The sequence below is a fragment of the Bubalus bubalis genome, chromosome 3 (genome assembly GCF_019923935.1).
Source record: "Bubalus bubalis isolate 160015118507 breed Murrah chromosome 3, NDDB_SH_1, whole genome shotgun sequence".
Classification (NCBI taxonomy): Eukaryota; Metazoa; Chordata; class Mammalia; order Artiodactyla; family Bovidae; genus Bubalus; species Bubalus bubalis.
In genome coordinates this window covers 70178324-70205460 of record NC_059159.1, presented here as the reverse complement: position 1 = coordinate 70205460, position 27137 = coordinate 70178324, and the positions used below count along the sequence as shown (strand labels likewise).

Genomic DNA, 27137 nt, shown 5'->3' with positions numbered 1-27137 from the left:
GCCCGCCCCCTTTTTCACCCTCCATTTAGCCTCTAGGACGTGGTCCTCACGCCAGACTCATGCCGCCGCCGATTGGCCAGCGTCTTCCTGGTGCGAGCGGCCCTAGCCAATCGACACCCGTCAGTCCACCCCGCGCGCTCACCGGGAGCGGCGCGAGAGCTGGAGGCCCGTTGAAGTTGGTGGGGAAATGGGCGTGGCGCCGCCGCGTTGGGTCCGCCTCCGCCCCGCCCCGCCGTCTAGCCGCACCTCCTCAGCCTAATCCTTCCTTGAATGCAAGAAGGGGCCAGGCTGAGGTTTCGACGAGGTGAGCTCAGGGATCCGACTGTCCGCTGCCGCCAGCATGGAGTTCGTGAAGTGCTTGGGGCACCCTGAGGAGTTCTACAACCTTCTGCGCTTCCAGATGGGGGGCCGGCGGAAGGTGATACCCGAAATGGACCAGGTGGGCTGAGCATCCCTGCATCCCCGCGGAATGGGGAGGCTGCGCGCGACCGCTGACTTCTGGGTCTGACCGGCAGGGCCCATAATCGAGCTCAGAGGTTGCGGCCAGCGAGTGCCAGACCCCTCGAGCTCCCTCCTTCCCTCCGGGGAACAGACCCCTATCACGTCAGGCGGCCCCACCTGCCAAGTTTGGTTCACCTTCCGTTACCCCAATATTTGGCCCGGCTGCCCTTGTGTCCTAGGCATTCCCCTAACCCCCAAGTTGTCTTGCTGCTTAAAATGTTTCTATTTGTTAAAGACATTGGTTTTCAAGTAGTTGGCTTCACGTTTCGTTCTGTCCCTGAGATTGATTTTTTTATGTCTTGTAATACGTGGGTTAGACAACCACATGGGTAGATTAATGGGAAAGGAGGTGTGAAAGAATTTTGTGAACATAATGAACTATGCAAATATTGTCAGGAATACCTTTTCTGGAATGAAACCTTACTCATTCTTACAGTTTTCAGTTACACCACCTCCATACGCTTCTCCCCACCTCTTTGCTGCAGTCTGAGCAGTCCCTTCGTCCTCTGTGCTCCCTGAGTTTTTTAGAACACTTATCTACTCTTGCAAGTTCTAATTATTTGTCTGTCTGTCGATTAGCTACACTGTTGGCTCTTTGAAGGCCAGACTTGGGTTTGTTTGTATTTCATCTGCCTCACTCCTGTACCCTTTGTTCAGTGAATTTTCAATGAATAAATATGGTATTTATTCCAACAAGAAACTCATTAAGTGATTTTAAATGAATAGACACATTCAACTGAAGTAGTGGGGTTATATAAAAAGTTATAAATTCTTTTCCCCAATGGAAACATCACAAATACTGTCCTTTGTTTAAATATACTCTTAGTTGTTGTCCTTTATTAAAACACTATAATTTTCCATCAGAAAAAATTTCCCTTTGTGATGTAACTCAGAATCCTTCTCCTTCACAGTCTAGCTTCTGTGACTGCTACCTCTGTTGACCACTCAGCAGACATTTATAAAACATCTGTTCTGTTTTAGGCTTTATGCTGGGTTCAGAAGGGCAGGATAACGTGTGTAGACAAATTAGACACCCAAAGAGCTCATTCTCTTGTCCGTTCGATAAAATGTTATAAAATTGTTCATAGAAATTAGGCAGGCACCATAATGAGATGCCTTTTCATGTTACCTCTGACCCTCCCTCAACCATTTTCTCTAGCACTGTTTAATCTTGTATCAGCCCCATAGTCTTGTATCCTGGTTATTTGTGGATGGGTTTTATGTTCCCAAAGTCCCTTTCAGAGTTAAGAGTCTGTTTGAATCCAGATTTTAAGCTGTTTGAAAACAGGAGCCTTGTTTGATATACCTTGATGCAGTGCCCTCAAGAAACCTCTAGTTTTGTAAACAAAAGAAACTTAAGTAACCATGGCAGAATATACACGCGGTAAGGAAATTTACAGAAGGAAAAAGTCACCTCTGCCTGGGATAGGGGATTAGTTTTTAAAGGGATGCCTAAAGGAAATACAGCCTTAAATTGCTCCTATGCCTTGGTTGATAGATATTTGTTTACTTAGGAGAGTCTGGCTAAGAGCGCTTAGGTGGTCCTTTCCTGAAATTATTTGGAAATATTTATTTTATTGTATATTTGTGTGTTTTGAGGGGGTAGAAAAATTCTGTTCCCTATTATCAGATGATGTCAGGGATCTGTGACCCAAAACAGAAAAATAGCCACTGCTTTTACAATCCAAGATGTACAGTTTCCTGGACACTTCCTGGGACAGGTAATTCACTACCTCTGGAGACTGGCCCCCTCCAGACAGTTCTGGTTTTTACGAAGTGTTTCTTGACAGTGAGTTGAAGTTTTACTCTTTGTTCACCCTCTGGAGTCAAGAGAGTCTAATCCTTGTTTTGTAATATGCCACTTGAAGTATCTTAAGACAAGTTTCATTCTCTCCAAGAATAATGATATACAAGCCAAATGTTCTGTGTTCTGCTTGTAGTTATTCATTATATGTTACTTTTTCCAGGTCATTAACCAACCTGGTCTCTCTTACTTTAAAGTCTAGTATTCAAAACTGAACAATATTCCTTAGGTGTGATCTGGTTATTTCAGAACTTTAAATTCCTTTCTTATGGATACTGTATTTCTAATTAACATAACTCATAATTGCTTTAATTTAAAAAATGCACTTTATTTATAAAATGTTTTATTTATTTTTTTAGGCTGTGCTTTGCAGCCTGTGGGATCTTCGTTCCCCAACCAGGGAGCAGACCCATGCCCCCTGCATTAGGAGCCTGAAGTCTTAACCACTGGACTGCCAGGGAAGTCCCTAAAATATTTTAAGTGAAGACAAAAATACTGAAAATACTGTAACAAACCGTTTTTGATTCCATCATGCTGACAGTCATTAAGGTGATGAGCAACAGAGTCACATTAAGCAGAGGGTGGTCCAGATTCAGCTGAAAGCTGAGCACACTTTGTGTGATGGACACAGACAGGAAACTGTGTACCCTCAGTTCATCCCTGATGGAGAACAGGTGTACAAAGGTTAACCTAGAGAACTTCCCTGGTGGTCCAGTGGCTAAGACTGTGCACTTCCAGCGCAGGGGGCGAGAGTTTGATCCCTGGTTGGGGAACTGGGACCCCAGGCACCCGTGCAGTTTGGCCAAAAAGAAAAAAATTAACCTAGGAAATGCCAAGTCGTCTTAAGTTCATTGAGATTTCAGGAAATTTTAGCGAAGTAGAACCATTTTACAGCAAAAAGTTTTCAGAAAACACAGAGTAAGTGCTTTGTAATGTGTAGGGCCTTGAAGAAATATTAGATTTAGATTAGCAGTGAGGATCATCCATGTGTAAAGCCAGTATGAGCCAAGTCATTTGGTAGGACTGTGCACAGTGTGGGGCTGAGGATTCCAAGTTAGAAGTACATTGTAAAGGGACTTCCCTGGTGGTCCGATGGTTAAGACTCCTTGCTCCCAGTGCAGGGTCCCAGGTTCCAACCCTGGACAAAGAACTAGATCCCACATGCTGTAATTAAGGTCAAAGATCCCATGTACTGCAGCTAAGACCAGGCACAGCTAAGTAAATAAATAAACACTTTAAAAAATAAATAGATAAAGGGGTTTTGAATAAAAAAAAGTACATTGTAAAGCAACTGTACTCCAATATAAATTAACTTTAAAAAAAAGAAGTACAAAGTGCAGTGGGTGCATGTGGGAATCCTGGAGCTGAGCTATATTCATGGAAGCAGGCAATGGTCAAATGCACCCATGACATGATGAAAGCAGTATTTTGGGAACAGTAATTTGGCAGGTGAATGGATTAGGGGATTATACTGTGAGTTAAACTAATCAAGTTAATAATAGACAGCATTTGAGTTCTTCTATGTGCTAGACTTGAGGTCAGTTAGCTTTCACTGGGTAGCCACCCCAAAACTGTGTGGCCTAATTCTGGAGTCTGGTTGCACAACAGTATGACTGTACTTAACACTGCTGAAGTGCCTGCTTACAAACGGTCAAGATGGGCAATTTCATGTTATGTATATTTCACCATGGCTTGCCTGATGGCTTAAGGGTAAAGACTCCACCTGCTGGTGTGGGAGACACAGGTTAGATCCCTGGGTCTAGACCATCCCCTGAAGAAGGAAATGGTAACCCACTCCAGTGTTCTTGCCTGACAGATCCCATGGACAGAGGAGCCTGGTGGATGACAGTCCATGGAGTCGCAAAAGAGTTAGACACGACTAAGTGACTAAACAACAATATATTTCACCATAATTAAAAAAACCAAACTCAGTGACTTAAAATAACACCTGTTATTTAGTTCACAGTTCTCTGGGAGAGCTGGGGGGTTCTGGTCTGGGCCAGCTTGGGGTTGATTCCTACTGAGTTTGCTCAGTTGGCCAGTTGGCATGTGGCTGGACCATGTGTGATTTACAGGCTATAGGCTGGGGGCTCTCCGCTCTTGACTGGAATTGTGCAAACCCGAGTGTGCACACACTCTTGAGCTTTATGCTTAACTCACAGTTCCTACTGTCTTATTGGCCAAAAAAAGGGGAGCCCACATGCAAAGAGATGGAGAAAGACTCCATCTTCTGATGGAAAGAGCAACAAACTTTATGGCCATTTTGTAATTTACCACACTTAGTAGATCTTGACAACAACCCTAAAGACATAAGAGCTATTGGTACTGCCATTTTACAGATTATAAAACTGTGACATAAAGTGGTTGAAATATGAATCTCTTAAATGGTGGTTCCAGGATGCTGACCCGGGCCTGTTTGAAGACCTTCCTGCTTCCACTCTGAAGGTCACCCTGGGATAAAGAGCACAGGCTTCTACTGGCCCCAGACAGCGGATCATATCCCAGCGCTGTCGTGTGTGCTCCAGACATATCACAGGCATGCAACAGTTGCTGGTTTCTTCCCTTTCCACTTCTTTCCAATTCTGCTGTATAGTCCCGCCCTCCCTTACTCCCTTCCTTCTTTCCTTCCTTCCTGTATCCATCTAACAGACATGGGACCACTGGTTGCATGCTTGATATTGTTCTAGGAGCTTGAGATTAAACGGTGAACAAAATAGGTGAATACCTTGCTTTTACAAACCTTACATTCTTGTAGAAGAGACAGAATGAAGAAAAAAAAAAGATAACACAGTATTTCATGTGGAGAGAAGCACTACAAAGAAAAAATGATAGCAGTACAAGGGAGCTGAATGTTTGAAGTCAGGGGACATCATTTATAAGGTGGTCATTTGGGTCCAGACACTTATCTTTGCATCTTTTACATTTTTTGAAAAGTGAGACCTGGACTATTCCCTCTTCTAGCTCTAAGGTTTGATGAGCACAGAGTACAATATTTTACCATGCTCAGTGACTCAGTTGTGTCCCACTCTTGGCGGCCCCATGAACTGTAGCCCACCAGGCTTCTCTGTTCGTGGGATTTTCCAGGCAAGAATACTGGAGTGGGTTGCCATTTGCTTCTTCAGGGATAATTTTGTTAGTTTTAGGTTTTCTGAGCCAGTTTTAATCTGAAGCATTTTTAAAAATGGCTGAGTATACCTCTAATTAGAGAAAACAGTTGGACTGTGAAGAAGGCTGAGCACCTAAGAATTGATGCTTTTGAACTGTGGTGTTGGAGAAGACTCTTGAGAGTCCCTTGGACTGCAAGGAGAGCCAACCAGTCCATTCTAAAGGAGATCAGCCCTGGGATTTCTTGGGAAGGAATGATGCTAAAGCTGAAACTCCAGTACTTTGGCCACCTCATGTGAAGAGTTGACTCATTGGAAAAGACTCTGATGCTGGGAGGGATTGGGGGCAAGAGGAGAAGGGGATGACAGAGGATGAGATGGCTGGATGGCATCACTGACTTGATGGACATGAGTCTGAGTGAACTCCGGGAGTTGGTGATGGACAGGGAGGCCTGGCGTGCTGCGATTCATGGGGTTGCAAAGAGTCAGACACGACTGAGCGACTGATCTGATCTGATCTGATCTGAGGAACACCTATGGGACAATGAAAAACCAAACTGAGGTGGGCAGTCTCCAGAGGTAGTAAATTACCTGTCCTTGGAGGTGTTCCAGAAACTGTGTATCTTGGATTGTAAAGCAGTGGCTGTTTTTCTGTTTTGGGTCACAGATCCCTGGCTGCATCTGATAATAGGGAACAGAATTTTTCTCCCCCCTCAAACACAAATGTATAATAATGTGTGTGTGTGCATAGTCACTCAGTCGTGCAACCCCATGGACGTTAGCCTGCCAGGCTCCTCTGTCCATGGGGATTCTCCAGGCAAGTATACTGGAGTGGATTGCCATGCCCCCCTCCAGATCCCTTCCCAACCCAGAGATCTAACCCAGGTCTCCTGAATTGCAGGCAGATTCCTTACCGTCTGAGTCACCAGTTCAGTTCAGTTCAGTCACTCGGTCGTGTCCGACTCCTTGTGACCCCATGAATCGCAGCACGCCAGGCCTCCCTGTCCATCACCAACTCCCGGAGTTCACTCAAACTCACGTCCATCGAGTCAGTGATGCCATCCAGCCATCTCATCCTCTGTCATCCCCTTTTCCTCCTGCCCCCAATCCCTCCCAGCATCAGACTCTTTTTCAATGAGTCAGCTCTTCGCATGAGGTTGCCAAAGTACTGGAGTTTCAGCTTTAGCATCATTCCTTCCAAAGAACACCCAGGGCTGATCTCCTTTAGAATGGATCTCCTTGCAGTCCAAAGGACTCTCAAGAGTCTTCTCCAACACCACTGTTCAAAAGCATCAATTCTTCGGTGCTCAGCTTTCTTCACAGTCCAACTCTCACATCCATACATGACCACTGGAAAAACCATAGCCTTGACTAGACGGACCTTTGTTGGCAAAGTAATGTCTCTGCTTTTCAATATGCTATCTAGGTTGGTCATAACTTTCCTTCCAAGAAGTAAGCGTCTTTTAATTTCATGGCTGCAGTCACCATCTGCAGTGATTTTGGAGCCCAAAAAGATAAAGTCTGACACTGTTCCCATCTATTTCCCATGAAGTGATGGGACCAGATGCCATGATCTTCGTTTTCTGAATGTTGAGCTTTAAGCCAACTTTTTCACTCTCCTCTTTCACTTTCATCAAGAGGCTTTTTAGTTTCTCTTCACTTTCTGCCATGAGGGTGGTGTCATCTGCATATCTGAGGTTATTGATATTTCTCCCAGCAATCTTGATTCCAGCTTGTGCTTCTTCCAGCCTAGCGTTTCTCATGATGTACTCTGCATATCAGTTAAATAAGCAGGATGACAATATACAGTCTCAACGTACTCCTTTTCCTATTTGGAACCAGTCTGTTGTTCCATGTCCAGTTCTAACTGTTGCTTCCTGACCTGCATACAGGTTTCTCAAGAGGCAGGTCAGGTAGTCTGGTATTCCCGTCTCTTGAATTTTCCACAGTTTATTGTGATCCACACAGTCAAAGCCTTTGGCATAGTCAATAAAGCAGAAATAGATGTTTTTCTGGAACTCTCTTGCTTTTTCGATGATCCAGCAGATGTTGGCAATTTGATCTCTGGTTCCTCTGCCTTTTCTAAAACCAGCTTGAAATCTGGAAGTTCACGGTCCATGAATCAAGGCAAATTGGAAGTGGTCAAACAGGAGATGGCAAGAGTGAACGTTGACATTCTAGGAATCAGTGAACTAAAATGGACTGGAATGGATGAATTTAACTCAGATGACCGTTATATCTACTACTGCAGGCAGGAATCCCTTAGAAGAAATGGAGTAGCCATCATGGTCAACAAAAGAGTCCGAAATGCAGAACTTCGATGCAATCTCAAAAATGACAGAATGATCTCTGTTCGTTTCCAAGGCAAACCATTCAGTATCACAGTAGTCTAAGTCTACGCCCCAACCAGTAATGCTGAAGAAGCTGAAGTTGAATGGTTCTATGAAGACCTACAAGACCTTTTAGAACTAACACCCCCAAAAGATGTCCTTTTCATTATAGGGGACTAGAATGCAAAAGTAGGAAGTCAAGAAACACCTGGAGTAACAGGCAAATTTAGCCTTGGAATATGGAATGAAGCAGGGCAAAGGCTAATAGAATTTTGCCAAGAGAATGCACTGGTCATAGCAAACACCCTCTTCCTACAACACAAGAGAAGACTCTATACATGGACATCACCAGATGGTCAACACCGAAATCAGATTGATTATATTCTTTGCAGCCAAAGATGGAGAAGCTCTATACAGTCAGCAAAAACAAGACCGGGAGCTGACTGTGGCTCATATCATGAGCTCCTTATTGCCAAATTCAGACTTAAATCGAAGAAAGTAGGGAAAACCACTAGACCATTCAGGTATGACCTAAATCAAATCCCTTATCATTATACAGTGGAAGTGAGAAATAGATTTAAGGGACTAGATCTGATAGATGCCTGATGAACTATGGACTGAGGTTCGTGACGTTGTACAGGAGACAGGGATCAAGACCATCCCCATGGAAAAGAAATGCAAAAAAAAAAAGGCAAAATGAGTCACCTGGGAGGCCCATTAATACTGGAGTGGGTAGCCTGTCCATTCTCCAGCGGATCTTCCCGACCCAGGAATCGAACCAGGGTCTCCTGAATTGCAGGCAGATTCTTTACCAACTAAGCTATTAGGGAAGTCCATAAAATTAATAACAAAATATTTGCAAATGATTTCAGAAAAGGGCCACTTAAGACTTCTTCACTAAACATTATCTTAGTTTCTGTCTTAGGTAACAAAGACTCTAGAGAAAAAGATTTATACTTAGCAGACATGGAGGGCTGAGATTATTTCAATCATAGAAAGATTTTGCTGTAGGAGTGCAGGGTTCCCTAAACTTGATTTATCCTGAATTTTTAGAAGCATATCAATAAATCTGGAGGCATACTGCCAGCTGCAAGCTGTGTGACATCACTTAGCACAAAATGGAAAAAGTGTTTTCTAATCATGAAGCTCTGGTTTCCATCAAGTCTAAATCCTATTATTTAGACTAACATCTTCTCTGTTAAATCAAATCCTGACTCTTACTTGTGGTTGCTTAACTTTCAGCAACAGTTTCTTCATCCATAAAATAGAGATAGTGGCTTACAATCTCTCAGTCACAGTTTCCCAACTCCAAAATGGTCTAAAACAGGTTTTTAATAAGTCTGGCTCCAAGTCATTTGGCGGTATAATGTGCTTTGATTTAAAGTCATCCCACTTAGGGTAATTATTCACTGTTGAAAAAGTGTTGATAATCCCAGTTACAGGGAGCCACTCCACAAAGACTGAATATGTATGCTTTTTATTGCCTGTCTTCTAAAACACTACAGATTCTGAGTTCTGCTACACATCTGGCCTTGAAGTCCTTGGGTGGATTGCAGATCTGTATGATACCTTCTTTAAAGGATTGTGTAAGGATCAAGGCTATTGTTTGTATTGTGCTTGGCGTACAGTTGCCACCCAGTAAGGGGTAGTTACTACACTTGTTATTTCGTAACTTCAGTTCTCAAGTTTGTGGGGTTTTCCCTCCCTTCTGAGGAAACCTGTGTTGTATGAAGTCTGAACGGAAGGCTGTGGGGAAGGTTGGTCACTGTCTACTTGTGGAATTGCTTTTCAGCTGGAGCCCCAGTCCTAGGAGGACAGTCCTGTACTTCTCACCACTGCACACTCTTCCCCTCAGTGCCCTTCATCCGTCTTCTGTCACTGGAGAGTTCTTGGGAGCATGCTTATCTATCTCAGCAAAGGAAAACAACAGGAGACTCAAGGGACAGGCTGCGGTAGCTTTAGCTTCCCGCTCCCTCCCCAGTCTCCTTTAGCTCCTGGGAAGCAAGCAGTGGAGATGTTTTTAACAGTGATGTTTTCCATAGTGTGTTTTTTAGTTGTATCTTCCCTGTATCTTCTTGGTAATTTGAGGAAATTGTTACAGATGTATTGAAACAAATAGGTGCCAAGAAAAAGACTGATGGCAGAAGGAGATAAGTGATTTAGTGACCTGGGTCACTTTTAAGATTGTAGAGGGCATTTTTGGAAAGGAGGGGCATGTTCTTAAAGATTGTTACTCTTCAGAAGGAGTGCGATCTAGCTTTGACATCAGCCCCCAAACCCTTAGGTGTAGCTGAGGATGAAAACATTTGGCAGAGCAGGGAAAGGAATCAAGTTGTATGTGAAGAGCTGGCTCAGAGCTCAGAAAAGAGCTGTTCCTTTTATTTATTGTGAAGTTTTTCCTCTCTACATTTTGAGAGAGGAGTTGATGAATTGCTCTTAAAATACTCTCTGAACTGATTAATTTATTCATCAGTCCTTCACTCAGTATTTTTATATGCCAGACTGTATGTCCAAAATGATGTTACTAATATATGGTGCTTAGTAAATATTAATTTTTACTAATAATTTTAAATTGAATTTCACAATAAAATGAAATTCTTATGGTTAAAAAAAAGCTTTATTCTCTTGACAAAAGAATATGTATCTATGTAAATTTAGGAAATATACACAAATGAAAAGAACATGGTTCACCTGGACCCCAGCAAGGTCCCAAGTTTCACTGTTAACATGCCAAAGTGACTATGGGATTTACTTTTATACATATATACACACACACACACACACACACACACACACACATATTCTTTTAAACCATCCCCTTGTTAGATATTGCAAATTATTTACTGTTTCTCTCTTAAAAAGAGAGTGCAGGGAGACTGGTTGGGGGGTGGTATATGGGAACTCAATTCTCTCTGAACCTAAAACTGCTCTAAAATATAAAGTCTCCATAAAAATAAATACAAAAGAGCAATTCTTTCTGATATGGTTGTGTATTAAAATATGGATTTTTTTTTAAGAAACAGTTTTTGTTTTCCTTAGGGAAGAGTAAATATAAAGTTCATAAGGATCGTTATGGTTCATTGATTTGAAAGGGAAAGATGATTAGAAATCTTTAGAAAAGGAATAATTAGCTTTCCAGAGGATAATAGAGGTAGGTGTGTGTGTGTGTGTGTGTGTGTGTGTATGCTCAGTCATGTCCAACTCTTTGCGACCCCTTGAAATAGTACCCTGCCAGCCTCCTCTGTCCATGGAGTTTTCCAGTATACTGGAATATAATATATATTATATAATATATAATAATATAATTATATAATATACTATATTATATATTATATATAAACAATATATAATTATGTATAATATATAATATACTGAAATATAACAGCATAATACTGGAGTGGGTTGTCATTTTCCTCCTCCAGGGAATCTTCCCGACCCAGGAATTAAACCCATTTCTTTTGTCTCCTGCATTAGCAGGCTAGAGTTTTTACCACTAAGCCACCTGGGAAGCCCCAATAGAGGTTTGCTGTTGCTGTTAAGTCGCTTCAGTCGTGTCCAACTCTGTGCGACCCCATAGACGGCAGCCCAGCAGGCTCCCCCGTCCCTGGGATTCTCCAGGCAAGAACACTGGAGTGGGTTGCCATTTCCTTCTACAATGCATGAAAGTGAAAGGGAAGTCGCTCAGTCGTGTCTGACTCTTAGTGACTCCATGGACTGCAGCCTACCAGGCTCCTCCGTCCATGGGATTTTCCAGGAGTGGGGTGCCATTGCCTTTTCCGCTAATAGAGGTTTAACAGGTGTTAAAATAAAACCAGAACAGGACAGTAGTTAAAGAGGTCAGAAAAGATTTTATTCAGAAAAGCGTTTGCAGTAGAGGAAGAGACTTCAGTATAGAACTGGGCTCAGTTCCACACAGTGTAGGGGCGGGTGGATGAAAAATTACTAAGATGAAACCTATGGGGTAAAGAGCATTCTACTTGAACTACCTATCGATTTTTACTGGAGGCAGGCCGGGGCGCTAGGATAAGTGGGGGAAGAGGAACCTGGCCAGATAGTGAGGGTGATCATATATGGGTTATGGGGGATTCTGGCTAAACCAATTTAACCGCGTTCTTGCTAGAGCTGAGCGATGCAAAGATAGCACAGAAGTACAAAGGTTGAGGATTCAGAGGAGCCTGGCTAAAGTTTGGCCGAGGGGAGATTCCGTTGTAGGGGAAAGAGCAAACTTCTCAAAAGAGGACTGGGTTCCCTTAAGCAGCCTATGGGTTCTGGGGAGAAGGGGAACTCAGAGGAAGGCGCAAAGTGGCCGAGTTTTGAGCCAGCGGCCGCGGGGCGGGGCGGGGCGGGGCTAACATCTGGGCGGGGCTTACATCTGGGCAGGCGGCGGGCCGGGTTGTGGGGTGAGAGGGGCTGGCCGCGGGGTGGGCGGGGCCCGCAGGGGGCGGGCGGCGGGCGCCTGCTCGGTGCTCTGGAGCCACAAGCCTATTGCGGGTGAGGGAGAGCACGTCCCGCCCAGCGGTGGGCGCCTCTCCTCTCGGCTCGGGTCTATGGAGGAAAAACTGCGCTGGCCCTGCGATTCCCATGGCCGCAGTCGCCTGCAGCACCAAGGCCATGTCCCTCTTCAAGAGGACTTTGGTGCTGAGTCCCGGCGCGGCACCCAGGGGCGCGGGCACCCCCTCGCGCGGCTGCCCCTTGCCTCCCGCCGCCTGGCCGTCCAAGGACCGGCCGCGGGGAGAGGGCGTGTGCGGCCGGCTGCGGAGCCCCGCGGCAGCCGGCCGCTCGCCCCAGCCCCACTCCAGCACTTCCGCGTCTCCCACCGCCGCCGTGTGTCTCCTCTGCCCGCAGGACTCGCTCAGCAGCAGCTTGAAAACATGCTACAAGTACCTGAATCAGACCAGTCGCAGTTTCGCAGCTGTTATCCAGGCACTGGATGGGGAAATGCGGTGAGTGGCAGAGGCTGCAGTTTTTGACTTGGGGGAGGAAAACTTTGCCAGAGGCCTGCAGAGTCATTCGAAGCTAACTTTTTGACACAGCTCCTTGCGTTGCAGTCTCGGTGGTGCTTGTGGCTTTGCCAGAGCGTGCCCCAGTGGGTGAAGGAAATGTTGGCGGTTGAAACGCGCCTGTGTTTACTTTGGGCCCTTCCAGGCACCTGGCCATCTCATCGTGTCCCTGCCCAGTTCTGTAGGGGGGCGGGGGGGGGGGGATGTTTATTAACTTTTTTTAGTCCTGGCCGCTGGACCTGTCTCTGAGCGGTTCGTGTATTTTCCTTGGCTTCACTTAGGCTACCTTGCATTTCTAGTATATTGGGTTAATTCTTCTGAAGTTGCCTCTGTGCAGATTATATACATGACTTAGACCAGTTGCCTTTAAGTATGATAGTGTTTGGGCTTCCCAGGTGGCGCTAATGGTAAAGAATCCATCTGCCAAGAAACTCAGGTTCAGTCCCTGGGTGGGGAAGATCCCCTGGAGAAGGAGATGGCAACCCACTCCAGTATTCTTGCCTGGAAAATTCCATGCGCAGAGGAGCCTGGAGTCCGTGAGGCTGCAGAGAGTCAGACAGTACGGAGCCAGCCAGCCATACATGATAGTATTTAGACTGAGATGTTATTATGTCTTTTGACTTTATTTTATCTGCAAAATAATAGTTCTGTCTACACATTTGGTCTTTCTACAGTTCTTCATTAGTTAAATGTAACTCATTCTGGGAGTAGTAGTGACATCCAGCTGGTAACATTTTTTATTTTTTAATAAATTACAGAAGTCCATTGTTCCCATCTAAGAAAGGAAAGCTAAGAAGTTGCCTTAAGTAGGAAAAGCTTTGGATATCCTTTCATTGGTCTGTAGAGTTAAGAGTGTAGGAGGGTTTTCAAAATGGCCTGGCAAAAATGAAATGTGATTTTGAAACAGTATCTTTGAATGTTTGTTCACATGCATTAGTAGTTATTCCTTTCTTACAGCCATGCAGTGTGCATATTTTATCTGGTTCTCCGAGCTTTGGACACACTGGAAGATGACATGACTATCAGTATAGAAAGAAAAGTGCCACTGCTACACAACTTCCACTCATACCTTTATGAGCCTGACTGGCGGTTCACGGAGAGCAAGGAAAAGGACCGACAAGTCCTGGAGGACTTTCCAACGGTAGTAGGACTAGTGGGGTGCAGTCGCGTGCATGATTGGTGGGGGGGCTGTCAGCCAGCTTGTGTGCCTGGTTGTCATTGTTTAGTTCCTAAGTTGCTTTTGCGACTCTGTGGACTGTAGCCCCCCAGGCTCCTCTGTCCATAGCATTCTCCAGGCAAGAATACTGGAGTGGATTGCCATTTCCTGCTCAGGGAATCTTCCCACACCAGGGATCAAACTTGTGTCACCTGCATTGGCAGGTGTATTCTTTACTACTGAGCTGTGAGCCTGCAGGGAACTGCAAAACCAGCAGTCTCAGGACAGCATAGCATAATGTGGCGAAGGTGCATCAAGCCAGACTTTCTGGGTTGGTGGCCCCACACTCTTGCTCACTAACTGGTGCTGCCTGTGATCACATAGTCTGCCTGTGATTCCATTCTTTCATCTATAAAATAGATTAAAAGTCCCTGTCTCCTAGTGTGGTTTCGAGGATGGAAAGAGTTACCAATAGGTGGAGCTCTTGCTGCTGCTGCTAAGTCACTTCAGTCGTGTCCGACTCTGTGCGACCCCATGGACTGCAGCACACCAGGCTCCTCCATCCATGGAATTTTCCAGGCAAGAGTACTGGAGTGGGGTGCCATTGCCTTTTCCGGGTGGAGCTCTTAGACAGATGTTATTTGCTGCTATGATTACCAGGATGTTGTTGGTAAGTCCAGCCTTTCTTCCTGTGGAAAGAGCTCTCAAATGCCAGTGTCCTGAAAGATGCTTTGTCCAGTTTGTGCACCCAAGAATGCAGCTGGCCACAGTCACACTGCTGGCCTCTGGAGCACCCTGAGTCTGGTGGCAAACCGTGCAGCTCGCAGTGGGTGGCAGTTGTGGAGTAGGGAGTGGGCTCTTTGCACCTGGACTGAGTGAGGACTGAAGCAGGATGACCTCTGTCATCCGCAGCTGTGTGAGCTTGGATGCGCTCATTAACTTCCTCATGCCTGAGTTTCTGCCTTTGTAAAGTGAGAGCTGTGAGGCCTGAATGAGTTTATACATGTAAAGTACTTAGAGTAGTGTCTGGTACATACTGAGTGTTCTGTAAATATTAGGTATGTAGTCCATTCTGTTGGAGTAAAGTGGATTCTAACTAAAATCTTGAGCTTTAGAAAATTTCACAGATTTCTTTTATGCATGTGCCTAGATCCTACTTTTCTAGGATTTTATCTTAGAAAAGTCATATCTTTATCATATCTTATCACATAAATAAGCGATTCTTCCATACCTTATAAATAAAGGTTTGATTTGGCAACATCTCAATGTTCTCTAGGGGCTTCCCAGGTGGCTCAGTGGTAGAGAATCCACCTACCAATGCAAGAGATGCAGGGTTTGATCCCTGGGTCCAGAAGATCCCCTGGAGAAAGAAATGGCAACCCACTTCAGTATTCTTGTTTGGGAAATCTTCCAGACAGAAGAGTCTGGTAGACTACAGTCCATGGGGTCGCAAAGACTCAGACATGACTGAGTGACTGAGCATGAGCACCAGAGGCTTTCTAGAACAATCAGTGTATGTGATGGGTTAAATTAGAGTACATCTTTTTCACCTGGTGCTAGTGGAGACTTGTAGTCTTAGAGATCTACCTCCAATCATAGCTTGAGGAATAACAAAGGGTTACTTTTAAATGATACTAGCAGTAATAGCATTCATTTATTGAGCTCTGGGTTATGAAATGCATTTCATTATCGATTCATCATCTTCTTTATTTTATATGAATGGAGTTTAACATGTAACATCTATGATACACTGTTCCCCATGTTTTGTATAGATGAAGAAACTGAAGCACAGTTTTAGTTTTAAGCCCCTTGCCTGAAATTACCTGTGCAGTTAAGTGGCAGGACCAGGATTCAAATCCAGAAAGCCTGCCTCCAGAACCCTCCTACTCAATTCCTGGTACGCTTTACTGTCCCTTTAAAACATGGTTAAAAGGAAAATTTTGTGATTTGAGATAGTAGCATTAAAACATATACATTACCATATATAAAATAGATGGCCCGTGAATTCCCACACAGGGAATTTGCTGTGTGATGCAGGGAACCCAAAGCCAGTGCTCTGTGACAACCTAGAGGGGTGGGATGGGGAGGGAGGTTCAAGAGGGAGGGGACATGTGTTTACCTATGGCTGATTCATGTTGATGTATGGCAGAAACCATTACAATATTGTGAAGTAATTATCCTCTAATTAAGAGTAAAATAAAGTTTTAAAGAAAGTAAAACTTTACATATAGGTGAAGTGTTTTGATCGTAACATCCCAAGGTTTATTATTAGGGAGGTTTCTGTTTACATGCTCCTGTCACCCTTGTTGGGAATCTGGCCTTTCTCCATGATACCAGTGGATTCTCTTCCATGTCTTCTCTTCTCATACTTAGCATCACTAGAGAGTGGCCTGGGGACCAAAAAGTGTACTATAGGTGGGAAACAGAATTACTTGGAGGCATAAGAGAAAGCACCTCCTGGGTGACCTTGCTGAGCAGAGGTCCTTCCCTCAGATTTCTGGGGAAATGGAGAGCTCTTCACTGTCACTCTGCTAGATATTTGTTTTCGTGTTCTGTACAACGACGTAGTAAGTACCAAAGAGCTGAAATTGGTTCACATTCAGCAGTGAAGTGTGTATCTTGGAGGGTTTGTTTTCAAGCCTAAGCTGCCCCTCCCCCAGCTGGCTGGCCTTGCCCCTTTTATAAATAGAACTGACCCAGCCCCTTTAGCTGTTGAAAGACCAGGTCCTCTCGAGATTCAGGGATTTAGATGACCTTTGGTAGAGTTGCTGATTTGCTTCAGTCCACGTGGGAATTGCCTTTGGGCTTTGTCTTGGAACAGCTGTTCTGGAAAGAGCAGTTCTGGAGAGATGGAATTGATTTTACGGATTTTAGGGGTTTAACAGTCAATGTTTATCAGAATAATCCTTAATATCTTAGGCTTCTGAGTTCTTTCAGTGCCCTGCAACCAGCTGAGTTTCCCTCAGGTCCTTACATTTAGGTGTTTCCTGAGGGAGTTTTTCTAACCTTTCTGTAAATGTAGACCAAGTCTACATGAGACCAAGATCTCAGCCTTCAGATCCTTAGCAAAGTCTGTTCACTACTTTTCGTATTTTGTGGATAGTATATTATTTGAGAAGTTTCATGGTATTTAATATTTTATTTTGACAACCTACAAACACTTCTTTGAACTTAAGTAAGATACTTATGCAGTAGCGATGAATTTTAAAAGCATCAATAATACTTTTAGACATTAAAGCTTGGGCTATGGGAAAAAAAAAAAAAAATTGGATAGCCTGCCTCAGATTGAACTAAACTGAGTTGTTTAAGAAATTAGAAAGTATAGCTTTATAATGGATAAGACACTATAGCTTCATGGCATGAATTCAGAAACTGATGATGGAAAATGGTTGTTTGGTCTCCTCAGTGGAATGTAAGCTCTTAGGGCAGGTTACCTGCCGGCTGTACCCACAGCAGTGCTTGTTGCATAGGGAGCACCCAAGACTGCACAAATGAATCTTCATTATAATGAGGCTTGTCTGAAAATGAGGTGTTCTTCCTAAAATTCTTACACTTAGGTTCAGTTTTATGTTGAAGCATCTCATTTCTCATTAATTGGGAAGGTGGGCATATAATAAGACTTTGCATCTTGAGTTTGGAGACTAGCATTTTTATACCCTTCTATTTTAACATGTGTGAAATTTGCTGAGCTTGTTATTCAGTATGTAGAAACATCGTATAACATAGATTTAGGCTTACTGCTGGATCGTTTGGGGGTCTTCACTAACAAGTTCTGTTACAGCTCTGCTTTACGATCCATAGGTACCATCTTGTTTCCCAGTTTTAATACATGTTTCATATTTTCTGTTTTTTTATGACCTCCATTTCAGATCTCCCTGGAGTTTCGAAATCTGGCTGAGAAATATCAAACAGTGATTGTTGACGTTTGCCAGAAGATGGGCTTTGGGATGGCGGAGTTTCTGGATAAGCGTGTGACGTCTGAACGGGAGTGGGACAAGGTTAGTGTCCCTGTTGAGCATTGTCGGTGTGGGTGGCACCGATGAAGCTGGCAGCACCCACTGTGATGTTTAGGATGAAGAAGAAGTGGTGTTTTTACAACCCAGTGGTAATGTCTCCTCATAAACACTTAGCAGTCTTGTGTTACCACTGGGTTGTTTCTGAGGACTTAATACACAGAGCTTAAAACACATCCTCATTATGTTAAAAAAAAACAAAGTACTACCATGACGTTCTTTTACATAATGAAGATTTTGAGACACTGCAAGATCTTAAAATGTCTTCAAGATTAAACTCTACTTAGTATTCTAGTTTCTGTTAGACTATTCCTTATTCCCTAAGGGCCTTTACTCCCAATTTCAGATATCAGAAAGTTTACTGTACTCGGTTATTTTTCCAATAACCTTTTATTCTAGAAGCAGTGCGTGTGCATTGTACATATATATCTTTATATATATATATAAAGATATAGAAAATATAGAAAAAAAGAAAAAGAAGAAGAAATATCACATGAGCTAGAGATCACAGATCTCTGATGAGCCAGAGATCATTTTTGTTAAGTCTTTTGTATCCATCCTTCTTGGAATGTTTTTTACTGCTTACATGTACATGGTATATAATGTGTGCGTGTGTGTTTAAAGCAAAATGGGATCTCTTACACTGTCTGGAACCTGGCTTTTCGCAGCTAATGCTTTCTAGTGCCCCTTTAGTGAAAGCTTCATTATTAACTCTAAGAACTTTCTTACAGTACTGTCACTATGTTGCTGGGCTGGTCGGAATTGGCCTCTCCCGTCTCTTCTCGGCCTCGGAGCTAGAAGACCCCTTAATTGGTGAAGACACAGAGCGAGCCAACTCTATGGGCCTTTTCCTGCAGAAAACAAACATCATCCGTGATTATCTGGAAGACCAGCGAGAAGGGAGAGAGTTTTGGCCTCAAGAGGTAACAGCTTCAGGGGGTTTGGGCAGAATTTTGAACGCTCTCTGACAACAAACCATTAAGTCCTGTTGGTTGCAAGTGACAGAAACACAAATCAAGGTCCCTTAGACAACACAGGAGAATATGCAGACTAGGTTAGGATTTAGTTTGCTTCAGGGAGACTGGCTGCATCCATCTAGGAGTTCAGGCTGTGTCCCCTTTTTCTTGGACAGGCTTTCTCCAGTGGTGGGTATAACGTCCCGTGACTCACTCAGAGGCTTGGTTCCTGTGTCATAGTTTTTGGATTTTCCCAGATTCTCACCAAAGGGAAAAAAAAGAAAAAGATGAGAAACTCAAGCTATTACCCAAAACCCAGCTCATGGATAACATGTCCAAAAGCACAAGCGACAGAACATCCCCAGGAGCTCCAAACCATGAATGGTGCAGGCAGCACACCAGCTCCACAGATGAGAGCTCAGAGTCTGTGCAGGACAAAGCCAGAGCAGCCACAGGGAGCTCAGATCAAACAGGGGTTCCTTGTCAGACTGTGTGTGAGTCCACGAGGGCCGTGGTAAAGCCTACAGGGGCTGGAGTGGACTGGCCCCCTTGAACTGGACATGGACACTGACCAGCCAGGGTTCTCTTCCTGGACTGGGCCACATTGAGGAGTGAAATAAAAACTGAGCAGCTGGACCTAGGAGAGACCTAAGTGACATCAGCCAGATATAACGCATGGACCTTGTTTGTTTAAGATCCTTATTGGAGGAAACTCAGTGGGGAAAAAATCAGACAGTGGGACAATATGGCTGCTAACTGGATAATCTGTATTAAACATTTATCTTTAGTTAACTTTTAGTTGTGATAAGATATATGTGCAAGAAAGGTTCCTGGTCTTTTAGAAATTCATAATAAAATATTAAATGATAACATATCAGGATAAAATGATAAATACAATGATTATTGGGATTTTAAAATAATTTGGGGGCTGGGGCAGTAGAAGCCAAGCGTCAGTAACTGTTGAAGCTGGCAGATGGTTACATAGGCGTTCATTAACCTTTTTCTCCAGGTTCTGCAGGACAGTTGAGTACCATCAATCTGAGTGAGTTTAGGTGCAAGTTAAGCATGGAAAACAAATTTGATTTTCCGTTAAATCTCTTAGTCCTTTTAGGCCCAGTCATTTCTTTTGGGGAGTGTATAAAGTTATGCTGCTGCTGCTAAGTCGCTTCAGTCATGTCCAACTCTGTGCCACCCCATAGACAGCAGCCCACCAGGCTCCCCCATCCCTGGGATTCTCCAGGCAAGAACACTGGAATGGGTTGTATAAAGTTATAATAAGTGTTATTCTTTAGGAAGTTTAAGAATACCTAAGAATAAAAGTAAGTTATTTGCTAGCTTCAGAGAACCCTCTAAGTAATATCATTAAAGATCATCAAACCAATCCCGTTGTTCAAGTTGAGGCTGTTATTTCACTTTCAAGTTACTAGGATCAAGGAGGGTAACGTTCTTATAGTAGACACTCAGCTCGTTTCCCCTGGATAATTTGTTCAGCCGTATTCTTATCAGAATTGGGAACATAACGTTAATCATTAATTATTTTGAGTCCTGGACACCTTGTGAATGTTTAATGTTTATCTTACAATGCCGTTGTAGCTGATTTTGTTATAGCTGGTTATTTTTTCAGAAGTAGACAATTGCCTTGCGAAAATCAGGAGGCCTTTTTGGCCTGAGGTCATCAAAGTATTGCTCCATCTGTGCTGAACTAATTGTCCCAAAGGGACACTTTCCCAAACACTTAACTTAACTCTTGGTTGTGGTTAGAGTGTAGTTATAATAGCGGTGGTTAAAACAGATTCAGTCTTTTTTTTTTTTTTTTTTTTTTTTTTTAGATTCAGTCTTGATGAAAGGTGAGGCCGCGGCAAGATGGACTTTGTATATCATAGTTATTTGCAAAGGTCCTTTCATGTGGCTCGCGCATTGCTCCCTTATATATATGCTGACTTGTCTTTAATCTGCTTATCTGTCCAGACTTGGAGCAAGTACGTGAAGAAGCTGGGTGACTTTGCTAAGCCAGAGAACATCGACTTGGCCGTGCAGTGTCTGAATGAACTCATCACCAACACACTGCACCACATCCCCGACGTCATCACCTACCTCTCACGACTTAGAAACCAGAGTATTTTTAACTTCTGTGCTATTCCACAGGTACGGAGCGAGGAGCCTGATGAGGAGAGGGCGGGATGCTGGGGGTGGGGATGATGGAAGGCATTTACTATTTTGGTCTATTTAGGAATGGAGAGTTCCTTAAAAGACGACTCTAGTGTTTTTCTTTCTTTGCCCAACAACCACCACACTCAGCTCAGCCTTGAGGTTAATTAAGTCTGTGCTTTTCCAAAAAATTCTAGAACCTATTTTCCCATCAGCTACTCTATAAACTAGTTACTTTGATTCTTATCCTCACTATTTAAATCGAGGACTTCAACTCCAGATTTTATGAGTTCTGGGTGAAACACAGGTGAAGCTGTTATTAAAAAGTCATAATTAAGCACTTAACTTTTGCTGTCCTTTTCCTAGATCTTGGGATAACAGAACGTGAAACCTGAGCCTGTGAAACCTAGGAACTTAATTTTTAAATCCCTTTACCAACTATTTCAGTTTTTAACTCAAAGTGAAGAAAGTTACAGGATTTAGCTGATTTGGAAACTTGGTTTGGTCTTATTCTAATGACCAGTCTTGCCCAGCTGATGGAACTAAAACCTCCGTGCTGGGCTTATATATGCCATGTGCTTAGTTGTGTCCAACTGTTTGCAACCCCGTGGACTGTAGCCCACCGCACTTCTCTGTCCATGGGATTTTCCAGGCAAGAATAACAGAATGGTTGTCATTCCCTTCTCCAGGGGATCTTCCCAACCCAGGGATTGAACCTGGGTTTCCTGCATTGCAGGTAGATTCTTTACCACTGCACCATCTGGGAAACCATATGCTGGAATTAGGTTTCCATCTATCCTAAAAATAATTTACCTTTTAAGCATGGGAGACCATTATTACCCCCTCACACCCTACTTTTGTCCCCCACAACCCCCTGTACTTTTTTTTTTAATGTATAATGATTATGTTCATTGTAGGAAAAATAGGGAGAAAAAACAAAATAGTGAAAAATTTTCAGATACTATTTTGGAATATATGTTTTTCAGATCTAATAACTCATTGCCTTAGCATGGAAGTTATTTGTTACACTGGATTGTGTGTTTTTTTCCAAATAAAAAGGAACTTTTGTGACTAAATTATAGAATTATTCAGGACTGCAAAGGGCGCTTGATTCTGTGTGTTGCTGAGAAAGGGAGGCATGGGAGCTGGGGTGTCTTGGCGTGCTTTCTTTATGGGTGTTTTCTCTTGGCTGGCTGCAGCTTAGCCCTTTGGTGCTCTCTGCCCATGTTCTCTTCCCATCTCATGATGACTGGTTACAGTGCGGTTTCTCACATGTTTTCATGAAATGAGATGAACGTGTTTTCTGTCTCTCATTATCCATAGGTCATGGCCATTGCTACTTTGGCTGCCTGTTACAATAATCAGCAGGTGTTCAAGGGAGTGGTGAAGATTCGAAAAGGGCAAGCGGTCACCCTAATGATGGATGCCACCAACATGCCAGCTGTAAAAGCCATAATACACCAGTACATGGAAGAGGTGGGCTTTATTTAATAATGTTACTATTTAAACATTCCTTCATATTGGGATATTAGATGATCTCAACAACTCGCAGTGTTATGGCATAAAGACATGGGTTGGTATCTTTTATTCCAGAAGAATATGCACAGGGAGCCGACTGTTGGGAGCTTCCTGGTGCCCTAGTCAGAGGGGATAAAGGAAGCCAGGTCTTACGATGGCACTCCTAGGAGAATCATATTTTTTGAGTTGGAAGGTGAAGTTAGAGGCCAACCAGGCTTCTCTTTTTATGGCTGATGCATGTAAAGCCAGGTCTGTGGCTGATGACATAGCATCTGAGGGGATCCAGGATCGCAGGCTACACTTCCTGACACCCCGTCCAGTACTTCATATTATGGCAAGGGCCTCAGTGGAGAATCCATCGTGGAGAATTTTGACAAAGGAAAACCAAGAGGCTGCAACTATTTCTAAATTTTGTAATGTCGATCTCATTTCATATGCCAAAATGCATCCCATAAAACAGAGCATGCCTGTTCTAGAACTTTTTCTTAGAGGTTGGGGCTCTCTACTTGCCAGGCCCTGAGCCTTACTTCTCAAGTGAGATGATTTAGCTTCCTCCTCTTCCGAGGACATTTAGTAGCGTCTGGAGACATTTTTGATTTTCACAGGGGGTGTGGGTGGCTACCGCCTTCCGCTGCATAGAAACCCGAGAGGCTTAGGTTTGTTCTTACTGAAGACTGAACTACTGCAGAAGCAGGTGAAAACATAAGACCTCCCTCCCCACAGGTCACCACTGCCCCTAGTTTTCTGATCCTTCCAGTCCCTGGGTTATGTTTTGACCGGGATAAGATTTATAAGAGCAGTTTTATCTAAAAATTCTATAATACAATGACTTCCTCTGATTTCCATTGCATAGTGCACATTTTTCTTGTATTTCTTTCCTGTCTTCCATCTGCCAAGTTTTAGATCTCTGCATTTCTGTGTGAGGCACTTATAGAAGGTATAGAGAGCAGGTTTTTTAAAAAAACCCAAAATTCTTTTACTGACTGGATGAACATGTCCAGCTATTGACCAAAAAATAGCTACAAAAAAATATTGACCAAAAAATGAGACTTGGGACACTGGGGTTCACCGTTTAGCCAGCACTTACTTGGGACTTACTCTGTACCTGGCATAGCAGCCAAAAAGGTGGGTACTATTAATATCAAGGAAATTTGAGGCCCTAACACCATGGCTGGGGCCATAATTTGGACCCAGGTCTGGCTGACTTCAGAGCCACCGTTCATCACAATTCTAAAGGCTTGAATTACCCTTTCTGAATAGTGACATTTTAGGTACTGTTCCCATTTTATATAAATTAGAAACATGCTATGTAGTTTATAGTTCAGAGAATAGTTTTATAATTTTATTCTGATCATTGATTTTAGAAAACCATGTTTTTAAAATGTAGGCAGTTCCATTGCTGTATTAGAATTCATACTTTATTAGGTATTTTCCATCACTACTGGAATTAAAGCCTAGTTGGGATTCACAGTTTGACTTAAGGCAGAGCAGGGCAGGCCGCACACAGCTGGCTGACCCCCTGATTTCATAAATGACTTTACATTAGGACACAGCCCCATCCATTTGTTTCTGTTATCGTCCATGGCTCCCAGGGCTCTTGAGCAGCTATAACAGACAGGGCCCACAACGCTGAAAATACTTTTTTAGGCCCTTTAAGAAAAGTTTGCAGGGACATCCCTGGTGGTCCAGTGGCTAAGACTCTGTGCTCGCCTTGCAGGGGGCCCAGATTTGATCCCCGGTCAGGGAACTAGATCCACATGTTGACCTATTGACTTGCCACAACTAAGACCTGTTGCAGTCAAATAAATATAAAAAAAGATAAAAAGTTTGCAAACCTTTGATCCAGGGCATCGATTATTTTATTTAAAATTACTCTAGTGAAACTTAAGGTATTTTAGAGGAAATATTAATAGCCATAAGTTTATTTGACTTAAACTGAAAATTTCTGAGTCTCAAGGAATGGAATGTGAAATGGTTTTAATGTCAGCCTTAAGGACATTTTGTTAATAAAGTTTCAAGTGACGACGTTTAGTATGAAGTCCACGAGTTGTTGGGCATTTTGCTGGTGGCCAGAGGTTAGCTCGCATCCTGTCTCTCCTCGCTGAGCGTGTAAGACGGGAGGACATTTACCCCTGGGGTGCCTGATTGCACATGCGCAGGGAATTCAGGGCTCTCACAAGTCTGAAGTGCGAAGGACGAGGTGGAGCGAAGCCCAGATCCCCTGAGCAGGGCAGCTGCTCCTCAGGGCCTCGTCCTCTGGAGCCGCCTCCACTGGAAGGCAGTCTGGGTACCTGGCAGCTGGTGAGAAGTTCCACCAGCTATTTTGGGACAAAAACAAATGCTCAGGCAAACAGCCAGAAACTTCTACTTCCTTCTCTGCTAAAGATGATTCCTTGGCAAGGACCAACTTTTTCTAGCAGGTGGAGCTTCCTGTTTGGCTGTGGACCGTGCTTCTCAAACCCCGTGGATCCTCTTGACTCAGGGCGTAGTCCTGTGCCCCCGCAAGCGGGTTAGCATTTCTGTTCTTGAGTCAGAATGCGTCTATCCCAGGATGCCCAGGTGGCGCCTGTGAGCACAGTTTGAAGAGCAGGCAGGGGATTGGACGTCTGAACTCTTTGTGTCCCCACCCCCATGCTTGTGCTCTTTCCCTCCTGCCCTCCTCCCTGGCTACTCCACCCCACCAAGGGTGATGGGTGAGAAGGGAGCCGAGGAGGCCCTTGGCCAGACCTGGGCGTTTGGGGTAGGTGTCCTAGAAAAACTTAAGCTGAGGCTTGGGCAGGAGGGAGCCTCAGGCTGAGGACAGAACATGGGAGCAGCATTCCCGGGCAGAGGGAATGGTGTGAATGAACAAGGAAGGGAACAGGAGCGGCATCGCAATATCATTTCCCTCCACCACGTCACTCTGCTTCAGCCTCAACAAAGAATGTGGATGCCACTGGCTCTTTGAGGTGCTGGGATAGAGCCCACTGGGACGGCCCTGCTGCTCCGGGATGGGCTAGGGGATCACCCAGGCTAGGCTGATATCCTGCCTTATTAGTGGAGTGGTTTGGGGTTGTTACTTTTGTATTCAATGAGCCTCAGTTTTCTCACTGGTGAAATGGGCATAAAATGCCTAGCTGTTGCAGGTTGTTGTAAGAAGTGAGCACAGATATTTATAAGGTTTTTAGGATTTACTGTGTTTTCCTCTTTCTCAACAGATTTATCACAGAATTCCCAACTCTGACCCCTGTTCCACTAAAACACGGCAGATCATCTCCACCATCAGGACACAGAATCTCCCCAACTGTCAGCTGGTCTCGAGGAGCCACTACTCGCCCATCTACCTGTCGTTCGTCATGCTCCTGGCGGCCCTGAGCTGGCAGTACCTGAGCACCCTGTCCCAGGTCACAGAGGACTACATTCAGACCGGGGAGCACTGACTGGCTCTCTCTGGAGACTGAACGCCCCTCCTCCCCAGCCCCCATCTGGGAAACAGACTGACCTTCTCTTCAGGGATGGATGTGGGCTCCTCTTTTTTCCCCTCCTGTTTTAATCCCTCAAAGAGTTCTGTGGGCCTGGACCTTTAGAAACTGTGACCTATGGTGGAGAAAAAGATAGGATTAAAGGGAAAGGACAGCTCAGCCACCTGTACTCACTTGTGCGGGGTGACTGACGCCGAACGTTCACGGCTGCCATCAGGGAAGGGGCTGTATCCGGGGCTGCAGAGGAGATCATAGTGTGAATACAGGCTAGAGTTACAATTAAGTGTATTTAATGCAAAACAACTTTTGAATACCTATCACAGTAGAAAGTGAAGGGAATTTTCTTTCCATTCACTTCTTGTTTTTTTTTTTCATCATTTTGTTTCTTCCAGTGGACTTGAATGTAGCAGGTGTGAATATTTGTAGAGTTCTAGGAAATATTCCTAAGAATGCAGACTGTCTGCTGCACATAAAGCCTAGGAGGCAACTTCTGGTGAAGTTGGCATCATTTCCTTGTTTAAAGGGAGTTTAGGTTTCAGGATTGCCGTTGGTCCCTTCATAGCAGGTGAGTTTCCAGTCAAAGCTAATGTTTTTGAGATTTTTATAATAAAGAATTGAATTATTCAGCGTTTGTCAAGGGTAGTTCACCTGAAGCCTGGACGTGGCAGGTGTGGAACTCCAGGTATGGAGTCGGTGGTTGAGGGACGATGGCAGGCTGCTGCCCCCAGAAAGCTGGAACCACCCGGCTGCCCAGCCCCACACTGTCCCTGCCAGAAAGGGAGCAAGGGCGTCCCTTCCACTGGCCTGCTGTGCTTCTGGCCAGTTCTATTAGCTGTGTTCAGACATTTTATTGAATTCAGAGGTTATTTTCAGTTTTGGGCTTTTTTTGTTTCTCAAGAAAGGCAGATGTTTTTCTGGTGACTGGCTTGAACGTCGAGTGGCACTTAGCCCCATCCCGCAGCACAATGGTCTGTCTCCCTTTTCCCCCAGGCATTGCTGAAGTTTGGGCCATGCCCACCCAGTGACTCCCTGAGTCTCAGCACAGAGCCCGAGAATCCCTGTTGGAGGGCATGATAGAACTTTCCAGAAGCCGGGCTCCTGGTATATACAGTGCACAGTCCTATTTTGCTTCTGCTTTTTATGTAG

The 27137-nt window shown here is 44.1% G+C and overlaps 1 protein-coding gene across 4 annotated transcripts; it reads left to right on the top strand.

Annotated features, from left to right (window-relative positions):
* Positions 1 to 246: 246 nt before the first annotated feature.
* Positions 247 to 26617, top strand: FDFT1 (farnesyl-diphosphate farnesyltransferase 1). 4 transcript variants are annotated; one of them, XM_006060242.4, is made up of 8 exons: positions 247 to 439; positions 12585 to 12682; positions 13697 to 13880; positions 17765 to 17893; positions 18640 to 18831; positions 20833 to 21009; positions 22336 to 22488; positions 25728 to 26617. In XM_006060242.4, exons 1-8 carry the CDS (start codon positions 341 to 343, stop codon positions 25947 to 25949), a joined length of 1254 nt encoding a protein of 417 aa, XP_006060304.2. In that variant the 5' UTR covers positions 247 to 340; the 3' UTR covers positions 25950 to 26617. The 4 variants fall into 4 exon arrangements, with proteins under 4 accessions (XP_006060304.2, XP_025137125.2, XP_025137126.2 ...); XM_025281341.3 differs by lacking the exon at positions 13697 to 13880 and having other exon boundaries at positions 279 to 439; XM_025281339.3 differs by lacking the exon at positions 247 to 439 and having other exon boundaries at positions 12168 to 12682.
* Positions 26618 to 27137: the final 520 nt, after the last annotated feature.

Bases quoted from the DNA above. Each gene is read 5' to 3' on its own strand.
- FDFT1 (XM_025281339.3), top strand. From the start codon at position 12,321: ATGGCCGCAGTCGCCTGCAGCACCAAGGCCATGTCCCTCTTCAAGAGG. The intron at 12,683-13,696 runs GTGAGTGGCAGA...CCTTTCTTACAG, and splicing joins GCACTGGATGGGGAAATGCG to CCATGCAGTGTGCATATTTT. The intron at 17,894-18,639 runs GTTAGTGTCCCT...ACTTTCTTACAG, and splicing joins CTGAACGGGAGTGGGACAAG to TACTGTCACTATGTTGCTGG.